This window comes from Morus notabilis, unplaced genomic scaffold (genome assembly GCF_000414095.1).
Source record: "Morus notabilis unplaced genomic scaffold, ASM41409v2 Scaffold115, whole genome shotgun sequence".
NCBI lineage: Eukaryota > Viridiplantae > Streptophyta > Magnoliopsida > Rosales > Moraceae > Morus > Morus notabilis.
The window spans coordinates 1,085,192-1,100,569 of NW_010361020.1; the positions used below are offsets into that span (position 1 = coordinate 1,085,192).

At 39.2% G+C, this 15,378-nt stretch overlaps 2 protein-coding genes across 3 annotated transcripts; both read left to right on the top strand.

The window, feature by feature from the left end:
- The first annotated feature begins 363 nt into the window (after positions 1-363).
- Positions 364-2,677, top strand: LOC21409618 (protein JINGUBANG). Its single transcript, XM_010097947.2, has one exon. It carries the CDS (start codon positions 442-444, stop codon positions 2,017-2,019), a length of 1,578 nt encoding a protein of 525 aa, XP_010096249.1. The 5' UTR covers positions 364-441; the 3' UTR covers positions 2,020-2,677.
- Positions 2,678-9,290: 6,613 nt separating this feature from the next.
- Positions 9,291-13,854, top strand: LOC21409619 (extra-large guanine nucleotide-binding protein 1). 2 transcript variants are annotated; one of them, XM_024165474.1, is made up of 8 exons: positions 9,291-10,466; positions 10,837-10,974; positions 11,068-11,172; positions 11,311-11,484; positions 11,834-12,011; positions 12,223-12,464; positions 12,660-12,823; positions 13,106-13,854. In XM_024165474.1, the coding sequence occupies exons 1-8, from the start codon at positions 9,507-9,509 to the stop codon at positions 13,695-13,697; spliced, it is 2,553 nt and encodes an 850-aa protein (XP_024021242.1). In that variant the 5' UTR covers positions 9,291-9,506; the 3' UTR covers positions 13,698-13,854. The 2 variants fall into 2 exon arrangements, with proteins under 2 accessions (XP_024021242.1, XP_010096250.1); XM_010097948.2 differs by having other exon boundaries at positions 13,109-13,854.
- Positions 13,855-15,378: the final 1,524 nt, after the last annotated feature.

Sequence of the window (15,378 nt, forward strand, 5' to 3'; positions counted from 1 at the left end):
CCGTTCTAGCAACTTCAAAAATTCCTAATACTTCAAAACACGAACGTGCCCTTTAAAAGTCATTCATTGCGAAAACAAGAAAAAGTCAAAAGTCAACAACCTTGGTTTGATGACGCTTCCTATACCTTAGTCCTTACGTGGTTAATTAAGAAGAACCCCGCGACGGTTTCCCAAACTAGCGTGTGAAGATTAAACGCTGCAAATAAAATTCAAACCCAAAATAACCAATTTCACCGGCACACCCGGTTTCCCGGTTCCCAAACGCTCACGTCTCGTTTTCTACGTGTCACCTGTTCACGACCACCAAAACACCTATTTATACACCCTCTCTCTCTCCTTTCACCCGTCTTTCATAACCCGAAAAATAAAAAATTTTCCCTCACTTTCTTCCACTCCAAACAATCAAAAACTGATATCAATTTTCTCGGATTCCGATTTTAGATGACAAACGCAAAAGGCGGTACGATGGCGGTGGTGGAACGGCCTGCTATTCACCGGCAAAAATTCGGAGCCTTATTGCATTCCGACCCAAACGACGTCGTCCTATCACCGAGGCGTGATAGCACAGCCAACCGCGACCGCGACGACGGTAACGGAAACGACATGTCGTCGCGACGCCACAGCAGCTTCTCTCCAGCGACAACGACGACGGCAGCGGTTATGAGCCCTGGGTATTACTACACCGGCAGCGCGTCACCGTCGGTCAGCGTATCGCCGTACGCCATGTCGCCGTGGAATAGCCAGAGCTCTCCGTACACGAAATCCCCGTGGATGACGTCATCACCGATTATTTTCAGCCCCTTCGAAGGCGAGAACTTCCCTCGCAACGGATTGATCGGATCTCTCGTCCGAGAGGAGGGCCACGTGTACTCTCTGGCGGTCTCCGGCGACCTCCTCTACACCGGATCGGACAGCAAGAACATCCGCGTGTGGAAGAATCTCAAGGACTTCACCGGATTCAAATGCAGTAGCGGATTAGTCAAGGCGATCGTGATCTCCGGCGATAGAATCTTCACCGGTCACCAGGACGGGAAAATCCGCGTCTGGAAAACATCTCAAAAGAATCCAAAACTCCACAAGCGCATCGGAAGCTTACCTTCCTTCAAAGACTCCCTCAAGAGCTCCGTAAACCCGAAGAACTACGTCGAAGTCCGACGACGCCGTAACGTCCTCCGAATCAGGCACTTCGACGCCGTCTCCTGCATGAGTCTTAACGAGGAGCAAGGATTACTCTACTCCGGGTCGTGGGACAAGACCCTAAAGGTATGGAGAATCGCGACGTCAAAATGCCTCGAGTCAATAACGGCGCACGACGACGCGGTGAACGCAGTCGTTTCGGGGTTCGATTCGTTGGTTTTCACGGGCTCCGCCGACGGGACGGTGAAGGCGTGGCGAAGGGAGCTCCAAGGGGAATCGGGCACGAGCAGGCATTTCTTGTTCCAGATTTTGTTGAGGCAAGAGAGCGCGGTCACGGCTTTGGCTATTAATAAAGAAAACGGCGTCGTTTACTGCGGTTCGTCGGACGGGCTATTAAACTTCTGGGTTAGAGAGAAGCGGTTATCGCATGGGGGCGTCCTCAGGGGACACAAGCTGGCCGTCCTATGCTTGGCCACCGCGGGGAATCTCGTCTTCAGTGGATCGGCGGACAGGAATATTTGCGTGTGGAGGAGGGACGCGAGTTGGGCCCACGCCTGCCTCTCGGTGTTGACGGGCCACACTGGGCCGGTTAAGTGCCTGGCTGTAGAGGAAGATCGGAGCGATGATGAAAAGCGCGGTGATGATCGCGATCAGCGGTGGAGAGTGTATAGCGGAAGCCTTGATAAGTCGGTGAAAGTGTGGCGCGTGTCGGAGAACGTGCCGGAGCTGAAGCAGATGAGGGCCTGGGAACAGCAGTGCCCGAGTAATGGCTACGCGCCTTCGCCCAACGGCCACAATGGGGTTGGTCGGTTTGTCGTCCGTTCTAACGGAGAGGTCATCAGCAGCCCAAAACAAAGAAGGCACATAACATTCTGGGAATAATCTGACGCTCCCAAGACGATCGTGAACCACACGCCGGATAGGGTCTGTTGGGGTGGCCGCGTACATGGCGGCGTTGGTGGTCCCCAACCGTTTTATTTGTCAAGGTCGCTAGACTTTCGACCCCATCATAAATACCCTTTTTGGCCGTCCTTTTGGGAATGGGCCAGTAGGAGCTTGCCACGCAAGATGGAATAGGTCGACGTCGTTAGCTGCTGTTTCAAGTTACCAATTATTTGGACAAATGACAAAATGCGTGTGAATACGTATATACGATTTTTTACCAAAAAGTACAATTTTGCTTCAAAGTGAAAAATTACCCAAAAGGAAAGGAGATTATAGTGTTATACATTTGTTTTTCATTTTCATTTTTTTTTTTTTTTGCTTGCTTCCTGGGGGACTATATTGTTGACAAGATTGACTGGTTTTTGTTTGCAAGTTTCTTGTCCTCCTAGGGAAGATTGAGTGAGTAGTTCTTGATTTGTATAGGTGTACATATGTCAAGTTTGTACAACTAATGTTTTATTGGGTTTCAATTTGATGATATCAATTGTTCAAGTTTGTGAATATATATTAGCGGGTTACGGGCGTGGAAAACGTTGGCTCTGAACCGATACGAAAGCCTTCCCATGCTGTAGCGGTAGGAAATTCGAACTCTAAACCTCAAATCTAGAAGGAGACGTGTGCGCATGTTAATGCCACGTAAGTTGGATTACTGAGGATTCAAAGATAATGAAGAGAAAAAAAATGTACTAGGACGGTGAAAACTTTAAATATGAAGAGGGCTAATTAAATTAGTTTGGAGTAAAGTACATTTAAATTAAATTAATTTGTTAAGCAAAGAAAGAGATGAAAATAATTTTCTTTCCTTACAGAATCCAACACACATTGTATTGAATTATATTTTTCACGTTTTTCTTCCTTTTTGAATTGTGCACTAAAAAAATAATAGATAATTAATTTTTGTTAGGTACATAACAATATTAGTGCCCCACTCATTCAAAGAGTAATTCCAAAGTCATGCAAACTGTTACACCATGGTCGACCATTCAAACGACCCGCTTTTGTCGTACGCGTCGATAGTTTCGGAAGCCAGCACAAATCCTTGACATTGAGAACTAACAATTAGGGAGATGTTTCTAGGTTAAGGAGGGCTCTTAGAGCTAAGGCGTTGAAGTTGAGAAGTGCTTAAGGTCCTCTTGAGGCCTTTGTATCGTTGAAGTCGAGAAGTCTACAAAGCCCCTTGAAGCCTTTGCGTCGAGGAGTCAAGAATTAGATAAGACCGGGAGATCAAATTAAGATCACATCCCGTCAACTCAAGGAAAGATATACTATATCAACTACTACTGTTGAAGTCAGGAAATCAGGTAGCTGGTAAGAGTGGTTCGCCTGACTAGGAAGCTGTAATCATGAAAATACAATTATCAAATCCCAGAATTAAGGGATAGAGGATGATCTCCTCGAGAAATGCAGAGGAGGTCTCTCATGTGTACAAGGCCTATAAATAGAGCCATGGAAATTCATTAAGGGGACGACGCACTATTCAACTATCACCGGAGAAGTTGTAATCAATAGAATATTAGTGCATCCACAAGTGGACTAGGCCAATAAATATTGCCAAACCACTATAAATTCTTGTCTTCTCTATCTTAATTTACAGTATTAATCCCTAATTAATTCGTGAGAGGTTACTGTGAGTGTGAAAACCACTGTCAATACAAACATATATATCAAAATTTTATCATGTATTTCTGCAATATTAAAATATGTTCAATTGGCTTTTCCTTGAATAAATTTCCTTCAAAAAAAAAAAATGTATATGTGTACCATGAGGGGATCGAATCTGGCATCAAAAGGCTAATGACTTCTTTTTTATTCTTTTGTGATAAAAGAAATTGACTACTAGACATACGTAAATTCATTGCCAAAAATTTATGTGTACAAAGAGGGGATCGAATTGGCATGGAAAAATAAAGAATTATAATTTGGAGAAAGGAGGCAAATGCCTCAAAATTGTCGAAGACCAAATTTCCATGTGTTGAAATTGCAACTTACAATTTTCAGCGGAAAAGAAAATTTGTAGCCATGACTTTTTTTATTTTATTTTTTTATTTCCCATTTAGTAGTCACTCATGATTCACACGTAATTCATGCAAAAGTAATTGTTGTGTGAAAAAATGTGTGCTAACACGTCGGACAACAATAATGGCCACGTAACCTCATGTTAGTCACGTCAGATAGCTGTCGTCGCCTGGAATTCTTTATGGTGAAAAGGTCGATTGTACGGGACGACTCATAAGACCGTCGACCCCATATACAGTCGAGGCCTACATGACTTGTTCACATCAGAGATACCATGATAGGGTTGACTGATAGGGAGCCTGCGGCTGACATTGTATTATGTAGGCGCAAAGAGCAGACCGCATGAATATGGGTCCACGTCCCCAGAAAGTCCCCTGAGTGGACAAGGGGAAATCCCCAGATTGCGTATGGACTTGGAAAATGTCAGCAACCAGGAAATGATTGCTGGCCCATAAACCACCTGTGGAGGACCAATGAAATCAAAGGAGGATCCCCAGAGCCGCAATAGTGGACGAAAGGGGTAAGTGAACAGTGCAAAAGGCGTTGACAGACTACAGTCTAGGTAAATAAGATGGTAGGCCACTTGGGGCAAAGTCATCATTAAAATCCCTGTGTCAGTCCGTCCAAAAGGGGGTCGATATGTGATCCATAGATTATAAAAAGAGAAAAGCCCCAAAGAGGGGAGAGAATGGATTATGTAATCTGAGAATCAAAGAGAAATACAACAAACAGTGAATGTAACTCTTTCTTATAGAGTGAACCACTATAAAATTTCTATGTGTTTATTCGGGCACTGTTCTTTACACTTCTCATCATATTCATTCTAAACAAACGCTTTATAGCATTAATCTAAATACATAACAATAATAGGGCCAGCAACTCGACGGAACACAAGGAGATAACCCGGCGTAATCTTGTTGACGAAATTCTACCGTCAACGGTAACAAAAACGCGCGATAAAACTATGTTTCATGCATATTTCACAATTTCACATTGGCAAGTCACTTTGGGAAGTGTCTTATCCTAAATGCATAAGATATATAACGTACGTGGCAAACAACTTGTCTGCCTACTTCAGAAATTTCCAAAGGCTGAGCTTCCCTCTTGAATCTTGATGATTTGTCCCAAAAAAACTAAAGCATATTTTTGAACGTGCACTTATATGCAGAAATGGAAATTCTCATATTATTTCTAACACTATTTTCTACAGAACTTCTGTAACACTGGAGACCAAAGCAGTTTTTTTTTTTAATTTAATTTTTTTTAATCCTAATTGACTAAAATAGGACAGTGTTTGAGAACGAAAGTGTGTTTGGAATCCTTAAAAAAAAAGTGTATTTGGAATTAGAGCAGAAATTAGGAGCCTTCTATGACAGTAATGTAAGTTTTTAAACATTAGATCTAACTAAAATTACATCAAAATAATATATAAATATATATAAGTGCAAAAAAAAAAAAAAAGAACTCAACACAAATGTGATTGTCTAATATATAGGGCTACCACTAGGACATTTTTCATACCGTACCGTACTATCTCCAAGAAATTAAGGTTATATCTTTTTGAAAGGAATGATGGGGGGGCCTAAATGAGTTCATTATAAAAATACGGTCATTTTTCTTATTTAAAAAAAGGGAGAAATATCACTTTATAATTTCCTTTCAAACATACCATTTTCAATATTTAAAATACCAAAAGTAACCCTAAATAAACCTTAGCCCTCACTTTCTCTCTCTCATTTCCTTTCTCTGTCTTCTTGAACTGGGGCAACGACAACCTCTCACTCCTTCCCCTCGCCGCCGATGCCGTCTTAAGTCTCCTCGGTCCAAACTCCAAAGTCATCAGCTTGTGCGGAAAGTTCCTATTTTTATACTTCTTTAAACCACTGGTTACTCAAAAGTAGACCAATAATTTACTTTATTCTGTGTTTGCATGAAGAATGTTTCCCCTTTTTTAAGCAATTCGTTTACTTAAAAATAGGCTAGTGTTTCAGTTTAATTACTTATATATTTGTGTTGAGATTTTTTTCCTGATCTTTTAAACTGCAAGTTTACTCCAAAGTAGATTATTAGTAGTTTGCTTTAATTCTTTGATCAGATAATTTGGAATATGTAAAAACTTTATTTATCAAATAATCAGTTAGTCACTAGTTGAAAAATGTTTAAGCCAGTGATTTTACTTATACAAAGGTGGTTAATTTATTCACCGAAATAATATACAGTTTATACGTAAAAAATTTTATCAAATAAAACATCGAAAATGGGGGTCCCTAGAAAGGATTAAATTACATAAATGCTTACATATTGTGTTCAAATTAAAAGTTATCTACAATTTCATTTTATCGTAAAAGTATCTAAAAGCATGTGTATAATTTCTCATGACACTAACAGTCTTACTAACAGGGGCATAAAAACTAAAACTTTATAATAATGAAACATATTAAAATTTGGAAATAGTCAGCAATATTTGCCTTCAATATGCAAAGATGGTCATTATAATGTTAGTTTACCAATCCATTCCAAAAGCTTAAGCTGTTAGGAGGTGAGCCAACAATATTTTTATACTTTAACACTCTCCTTCATGCGTAGGCTGGACAATGGACAATTGTGTGGATAAATTAATTGAAAAGGCCAACACGTGAATATTTAAGCCCGTGATATATTAAATACCCAACACATGATGACATGGGGATAAAGAGTGCAATTACGGGAGTTTGAACCCATAATCTCCCGCTCTGATACCATGTTAGTTTACCCATTTATTCCAAAAGTTTAAGCTGTTAGAAGATGGACTAACAATAATTTAATACTTTAACCTATAATAAAGATTATCACTTAATAAGGATGTTCACTATTATAATCAATGAAATCAAACAACAAACTCTTTTAATAATCGATGAATAGGAGAACAAACAAAAATTGTAACTTTAGGACAATAGAATAAGGATTAAAAAAAATTTGAATAGGTTGAGAATGTTTGTGTACAATATGCAAAATATGATGCTTGTAATTTTATGATAGTAAAATAATGTTTAGCCAAAGGTGAAAATTATTAGGCCCCGTTTATTTCGCTAGTTTGAATTAAAACTCAAGTTTTTACTAAAGAGTTTTCTCTTACAAAAATTTATATTTAATTTTTTCTACTATAATATTTTCTCTCACATGAATTAACTTTTTAACTCAAGTTCTCAATTCGAATGAGAAAAATGAATAAGACGTTAGGCTTTTGGGAAAATAAAAAAAAGGAGCCTTTTCTCACATTGGTTAAGAAGCAAAAGATAAACGAGTCTGAAACCTATATAAGGAGAGTTCAAAGTATTTATTTTAACTTTATTTCAGTGATACTAGAATATTCATCCCATTGTTAATTTCTTCATTTAACTAAAGTTAGTTATGCTTAAATTCTAATCTATATTTATAACTGTAGTTAAACTTAACTCGTTGATTTTATTTTGCAAATGAGGATGCTCAAATTAGGATGCTCTACCTCCACTATAAAATTGTTAAATAGAACAAATTTCTTCAAATCAAACGCACTTACCGTTGGCTATGTGTTAAAAAATATACGGGAGTACTGTTAAGTTTTGTTTCTTAAGAACTCGTTTGTTTTATATACTTAAATTTAAATTATTGATTCTGATACAATATTTTTCTCTCATAAAAATTTAAATTTTAAGCGTCAAAATTAAAACATACCTTTTAAACAGGCCTAGTTGTTTTTAAGAGTTTTTCATACACAAAGGCAATGTACTCAAGAAGACAAAAAATGAGCTTTCATTCACCTTACCCGGTTAGAAACTGTAACCTTAAACGCAATGGACTTTAGATTTGCTACCGTGAGTTCATTACTATTTATTATTTTTTATGAAAGTGGTGCCAAATTTTTTTTGTCTGGAATCAATGATTGAAGAAAGAAATTGAGAGGACGTTTAGTTTATGTATTCAGAATCATGATTCATAACTATTTTTATTTTACATGTATTTTTTGTGAGAGAAAACACTGTAAAGAACCATGAATCATGATTCAGAATCAATGATGAATATAGGAAACAAACGTCCCCTGAAAGACCGTAAAAATCTTTCCATCAAAGCTCTCTAAAGAAGAGCACACAAACTATTTAAGGTTAAAATTGGAAAACCAAAAACAATTATTTAAGGAAATCGATCCTTTGTCAAAAAAAAAAAAAAAGAAATTTATCTTTAAAAAAGCACGAGTGTAAGAATATTTGTCAAAATTTCTTAGAAAAAGTGGACTCAAAATTTTGTATTGGGCCGCTACCCGACTACCTGGTGCAACTAAAAAAGGAGAGAAAGAGAAAAATAAGTTAAGACTTGACATTAATTAAAATTAATAGATCAATAGTTTATATAAGTTAATAAATATGCCAAATTATTATTTTCGTCTATAACTTATATGGTTAAGAACCATAACTTGATAAGTTATTGTTCATAACTTGTCTGGTTATGATTCATAACTTAACAAATTTATCTATAACTTATCTGATTATAAACCATAACTTAACAAATTATGACATATTAATTTCTATAACTAAAAATTGACCTATATATTAAGCTTTTTATATTGACTTATCTTCTACTATTTCTCATAAAAAAGATGGGGCCTTTGCTCATCAGGGGCTAATGCAACGGCCTTAGTGGCCTTTCCCTTGGGCCGCCTGTGACAATGAGCTCAATACTGTTGTTCACGACCAGCCACTCAACGAGTGACGTAACCGAGTCAACGCGGCGGGAAAATTGACCTCTCCCGGACTGATGACACGTCGGACATAAGAGACAAAATTTAAGTTTTATACGCGTTCTCATTATACTGCCCGCTGCCGTGTGTACCACGTGCCATAAAGAAAAGTACTCTGCTCCAAGTCCCTTCATAACGTAAATATACCTCCTTCAGTTATACATAATGGTCAAAATTACCCTCAGTAGTCAAATAATCTCCAACGTACAACAAGTAAAAGCAAAAATCTATATATGTTTCCCTAGAAACGTTTTCAGGGGAATATGTTTGACCAAGTCAACGTACGCTGTACGCGCCAAAAGCGTTGCCGTTCCCGTGTTCGATTCCCAGCAATTTCCAATTGTTATGAAAGTCAAACGAGTCAACGATCCTCTCACTCGCTGACTTTAATGGAAGCAACTTACTTGACTAACAATCTTCTTCTCTAATCCTACAAACGACCAATTCTTTCACAACCATTCTCTCTCTTCTTTCTCTCTCTTACATTTCTTCTCAGAGAATGGCGTTTTCCTGCCGTTCGACTTCGTCGGTCGTGGAAACTGCTGGCTAAGCTTCTCAGGCTCGCCAATGGTGTGAATTGGAAATAGCTGCTTTGTTTGCTTTTCTTTTTTTGTTTTTTTGTTTTTTTGTTTTTGCCTCTGTTTTTGGGTCGGCCATGGCTGCGATTCTGAGAAAGCTTCATCCTTCTTTGGCGACTCCGAAAGCCGTCGTCGAAGAAAACGATGATGTTCTCAACTTGGAATACTCGATGGCGTTGGAGTACACCGGGCCTCCGGTCACGTACAACATCCCTCACGTCTCCCCCGTTGACTTTGACCAAATCCCCACAGCTGCCGTCGCCGTAGCTGCCCTCTCTTCCTCCCTCCTCCGTGATCTCGCCGTCCCGGTCGTCGTGCCTATCGTCAAATCTAGGAAACCGGAGCTCCAACCGAGCCCGTCGGAGATAGTAGAATTACCCCGCGACGGCGATTACATGAACCCTAGAAATTGGGAATCGGCGGAGGAATCGAGCCTCTCCTCCGATGTCTTCTCTCACAAAGAAGAGGGAGAAAACGAAGAAGACGGTCAAACAGGCGAAACTCCTCGCCACGCGCGCAAGCGATCCGTGGAGGAAGACGAGTGGAGCGACTCGGTGGAGGCGGAGGCGGAGGCGGAGGCGGAAGCGGTGGAGGAGAGACCGCCGAGGGCCGTGAGAACAGGCAAGAAGGGGTCATGTTACCGGTGCCACAACGGGAACCGATTCACGGAGAAGGAGATTTGCATCGTTTGCGGTGCCAAGTACTGCTTCGGCTGTGTCCTTAGAGCCATGGGGTCGATGCCTGAGGGAAGGAAATGCGTTAGTTGTATTGGGTACAGGATTGATGAGGGGAGAAGAGGGAAACTGGGAAAATGCTCTAGATTGCTGAAGAGATTGTTGACGGAGTTGGAAGTTGAGCAGATTATGAAAGCCGAGGTTGTTTGCAAAGTCAATCAGTTGCCTGCGAACTTGGTCTTTGTTAACGGGGAGCCTCTGAGTCAAGAGGAGCTTGCGCGTTTGAAGAGCTGTAAAAACCCACCAAGGAAGCTGAAACCTGGATCGTATTGGTATGATAATGTGTCTGGGTTTTGGGGAAAGGTAAAAATGAACTCTTTTAATAATGTCTTTTCTAAATTATATGTTTTTGATAATAACACAAAGAAGCAGAACAAACAAAACCCGCATGCAGATCGACTTTTAGGAGGAGGTAATACCATAGTCCGTAAGTGAACAAGTGATTCTATCCAGACAACTGTTGATTGGACAGGAATTTGTGGACATTTAAATACCACTTACAGTAAATATCACTTATAGGCTTTGTTGTTATCTCTTCCTGAGGCTCCTTGTGATCGATCTGTCCGTGAATCTTGTATGTTCTATTTCTGTGTGTTTCGTGAGTTTGAAGTTTAAACTTTATGTTTCTCTCTTAGATGATCGGTTGTGATTTATTACGCTATTTATGAAACAGGAAGGACGTGTGTATTCCCAAATTATTAGTCCCCAGCTGAACGTTGGTGGCAATTTAAAACGGAATGCTAGCAACGGCAACACAAATATTCAGATAAACAATAGGGAGATAACTGAAGTAGAGCTTTGGATACTTAAGGTGTTTTGTTTTTACTGCATAAACTTTTCAAGTTCATTTCTTTGATTGTGAATCCTCATGAGATCAATGAGTTTTTATTTGAACTTATTGCAGTTGGCAGGTGTGCCGTGTGAAGGAGATCTCCACTATTGGGTAAATCCAGATGGGTCCTATCAGGAAGAGGGAATGAACAAAGTGAAAGGGAAAATATGGGATAAGGTATGTTTCCATGTTTTATATTGAGACGCCTGTTATTACTATTATCAGTGCAATTACATGCTTCATTTCCATAGTTAGTCTTACATACAAGAAGCTTTAAATAATTGTGAGGCTACTTTTTTGTTTTCCTTTTCATAGGCAACTGTCAAGCTAGCTTGTGCTCTCTTGAATTTGCCTATTCCTTCTGATGCTTCCAATTTGACAACGGAAGAAGGGGATAGAGTTCGTTCAGCTCAGTTTGAGGAGAGAAAGCTAAACAAGTTTCTCCTAGTTGGTTCTGATCAATCTGGCACAAGTACTATATTCAAACAGGTTAGATAAAAATATATGTACAGGGAAATGCTAATAACTTCGCGTCTCACTGTTGAGTACTTTGTGCTGATGTATTGTCAGTCTTACATGGCTGAAAGCCTCTTAATAATAATCTGTGCTTCTCTTTGTTCTCATCTAGTAATCTGTTTACTTGGTTTATGGTAATTGTCCCTCCTGGAAGAGTTCCATGCCTTTCTAGAACCCTCTTTTTCTTTTGCCTCCATGATAAGTCTTGTGTTGAAAGTGTGTCATGGTTTCGTTTGTTCAATTTGCACATTGCGACTACTGAGAATGAAACCCGAATAGTGTGCTTTGATTTCAATTGAAACAAATTATTTTCTTATTCCAGGCGAAGATTCTATACAATGTTCCTTTCTCTGAAGAAGAGCGTCAAAACATTAAATTGATGATCCAAAGCAAGCTGTATGGCTATCTTGGTATACTGCTAGAGGGACGAGAACAATTCGAAGAAGAAAGTTTGATACAGAAGCAAAAGAGACGGCTATCTGACCAACCCCGTCCTTCAGGTACAATGTGAATTGATTATATCTTGACTCCATTAAGTTAAAGTGATGTCAAATTCTATTTTCTACTTTATATTTGCAGAATATATTTTTAGTAATTGCATATTGTGAATTCATCTTGCTGCTTAGGGATGCATTTAGTGCTTCTTTCTTGCTTAAGAAGATGCTTCATTTACCTTTCAAAGTACCATCTGAATTTATTATTTCACAACAGGGAGTGCAGAGCAGATAGATGAAACAACAATCTATTCTATTGGCCCACGTCTGAAAGCTTTCTCAGATTGGCTCCTTAAAATTATGGCATCAGGAAATTTGGAAGCCATATTTCCAACTGCCACTCGTGAATATGCACAATTCGTCGAGGACCTCTGGAACGACGCTGCCATCCAAGCAACCTATAACCGGAGGAACGAATTGGAAATGCTTCCCCGAGCTGCTACATATTTCCTCAATCGGGTCAGTTCATGCTCGGTGATCATCCTAAATTTGGCTGTGGTTCTATTTTCTTTTTGCTTTGGCTAGCACAAAAGTTCTTCCTTGACTATTATTCTCTCAATAGAGTAAATAAATTTGGATATGAGTATGTTTCCCAATCATAATCAGATTGCAGAAGTTTCCTATACAATCTCAAGAATTTTCCCTTCTTGGCAGGCCATTGAGATTTCAAGGACAGATTATGAGCCCTCTGACACGGATATCTTGTATGCCGAGGGAATCACCTCATCCAACAGTGTTGCGTCCGTGGAGTTTTCGTGTCCCAAATTGGAGCAAGATAGTATTGTCGACTCTCCGATTCGACGCGATCCAAAGATGAGGTTAACTCTTCTGTTTCATCCATTGATTATTCATGGCATCATTTCAGTACTTAAGCTTAGATTCTCAAACAATATCTCTCTTGAAAAAACGAATACATCTATGGAACTTCTGTGGTAATAAATTTAAACTGAAAGCTAGTATTTATGAGATCAAAAAAAATTTAATGAAAAATTTGACAATTCAAAAATATCTCAGTAAATGTTTTTTTCATACATATTTCGAAATACTCGTGTATCTTTGTGTCAAGTATTTTGCTTATATAAATAGCTTGCTATCATCAGCAGGTGCCAACTCATAAGAGTGCATTCCAGCAGCCTTGGAGAAAACTGCAAGTGGTTGCAGATGTTTGAAGACGTCGATATGGTCCTGTTCTGTGTGGCACTGTCTGACTACGACGAGTTCTACTATGATGGGAATGGAGTTCTCGTTAACAAGATGATGGCAAGCAAGCAGCTCTTCGAGAGCATCATAACTCATCCCTCCTTTGAGAAGAAACACTTCCTTTTGATACTCAACAAGTTCGATCTTCTTGAAGAAAAGATCGACAGAGTGCCTCTCTCTCGTTGCGAATGGTTTCCCAACTTCTGTCCTGTTATAGGCCACCATCCCACCGGCAGCAACAACAACAACATTAACAATCCTACGTTAGCTAATCGCGCATTTCACTACATTGCTGTGATGTTTAAGAGATTGTTCCATTCTTTGACGGATAGAAAACTATTTGTTTCGCTGATTAATGGGTTGGAGTCTGATACAGTTGATGAAGCTCTCAGATATGCTGGGGAGATTCTCAAATGGATTGAAGAGAAACCCAAGTTTATTCCTGATCAGCAAATTTATTCTACTAGTATTGAGGCCAGCTCTTCCTCATAAGGCCTTTTTTTTTTTTTTTCTGTCTTTTCCATTAATTAGTTTTGTTCGCTCTTTTATTTTGTTCATTGCCACGGAATACGCATTTCTTTTTGTATATACATGGACAGGCACATGCCAATAGAAGAAGAAAAATATTATATGCTCTCTCTTATTGATATCTTTTCTTTTCTTTTTGTACTTGTAGATTTAACATAATAATGAAGAATTGGAACTTTTTTTTTATTTATTTTTATTTTTTTAATATTTAGACTTGCAGCTCATTGGGTTTGTGACTGGTCAATGCCAGCTATCCAATGGTCCTCATCGTTATAATTTTCTTATTTGGAGATTCTTTTGACAGAAAGCTGATCATTTCAATTCTTACGTTTTTCCTTATCTTGGACTTGCAGATCATCATGTATAAAAATATTAATAAAAACACCAACTAGTCAATGCTCTGTACTACAGGATTGTGTTATGCTCCAAAATACTTGGATTTAATCCCAAGACATACGCCTAAAAATCCATCTATGTTAATCTATATCTTTTCTTTGATCATTCAACTGTCAAAATAACAACAGAATATGTTCATCTTGGCACAATTTAACTCCAGGAAAAAAAAACACATGGAATCAACTTCTTGTGATATGGGAGTCAAGAAAAACACACGAAACCATGTAATGAACAGAGTTTATAAGCACTTCTTGGCAAAATAGGAAGTAGGAACCATGCATTTTTTTTTTAAGTTTATTTTTCAATCATTCTTCTTGCATTATTACTGTACCTCAACTTTCTCATCAACGACATAACCTTCAAGTTCAAACAACCCCGTATATACAAATTTTGCATTAATACATTGACGCTAATTACTAATATTTAGTGTTAGTTGTTGACGGTGTTTTTCCGACAACTCGTGTTTACCTCTCCCAAAAACACTCGCGGTTCAATTAAGGATTAATGCACAAAAATAACACACGGGAGACAAGAGTTTTATAGTGGTTCGGCAATAACTCTTTGCCTAATCCACTTGTGCATGCACTAATCTTTCAACCGGTTACAAACTCTCTTTTCTTTTTTCATGAAATGGTCTCTCTCATTTCTCTCGGTTTTCTTGGCTCTATTTATAGGCCTTTACATGTGAATACGTATTCCCCGTTCCCAAGGAGGAAGCCATATTCTGTCCTTGATCCGCGTGAGGGTAGGTGAGTTTTCATGATGGCTGCTCCGGGAAATGCGGCTGATCCTTCCTGTCTGCCGCCTGATTTCCTGACTCCTGCAGTAGCAGTCGGATCAATACTTCTCTTTTCGAGTTGACAAGACCGCTGCTGGATTTGACTGGACTGCTTCCGGTCTGATCTAATTACTGACTCCTCGACCTAGAGGCTTCAAAGGGCTTTTAGCATACTTCTCGACTTCAACGACGCAAAGGTCTTGAGAGGACCTTAAGCACTTCTCGACTCCAACACCTTGACTCCTCGACCCAGAGACATCTCCCTAACTGTTAGTTCTCGACATCAGGGATTTGTCCTGACTTTCGGAGCTCTCGATGCGTACGACAAAAGTAGGTGGCTTGAATGGTCGACCATGGTGTAACAATTGCCCCCCAGCTTGGAATATTACATCGTGATGTTTCAAGCTATGGCAAGTCGAGAAATCATTCATTGGTAAGCTTGGCAGTTACTTTTCCCAAACAACACCATCA

Coding starts and splice junctions, on each gene's coding strand:
- LOC21409618 (XM_010097947.2), top strand. CDS start 442: ATGACAAACGCAAAAGGCGGTACGATGGCGGTGGTGGAACGGCCTGCT.
- LOC21409619 (XM_024165474.1), top strand. CDS start 9,507: ATGGCTGCGATTCTGAGAAAGCTTCATCCTTCTTTGGCGACTCCGAAA. Junction 11,173..11,310: donor AAGGGAAAATATGGGATAAG/GTATGTTTCCAT, acceptor TCCTTTTCATAG/GCAACTGTCAAGCTAGCTTG. Junction 11,485..11,833: donor CAAGTACTATATTCAAACAG/GTTAGATAAAAA, acceptor TTCTTATTCCAG/GCGAAGATTCTATACAATGT.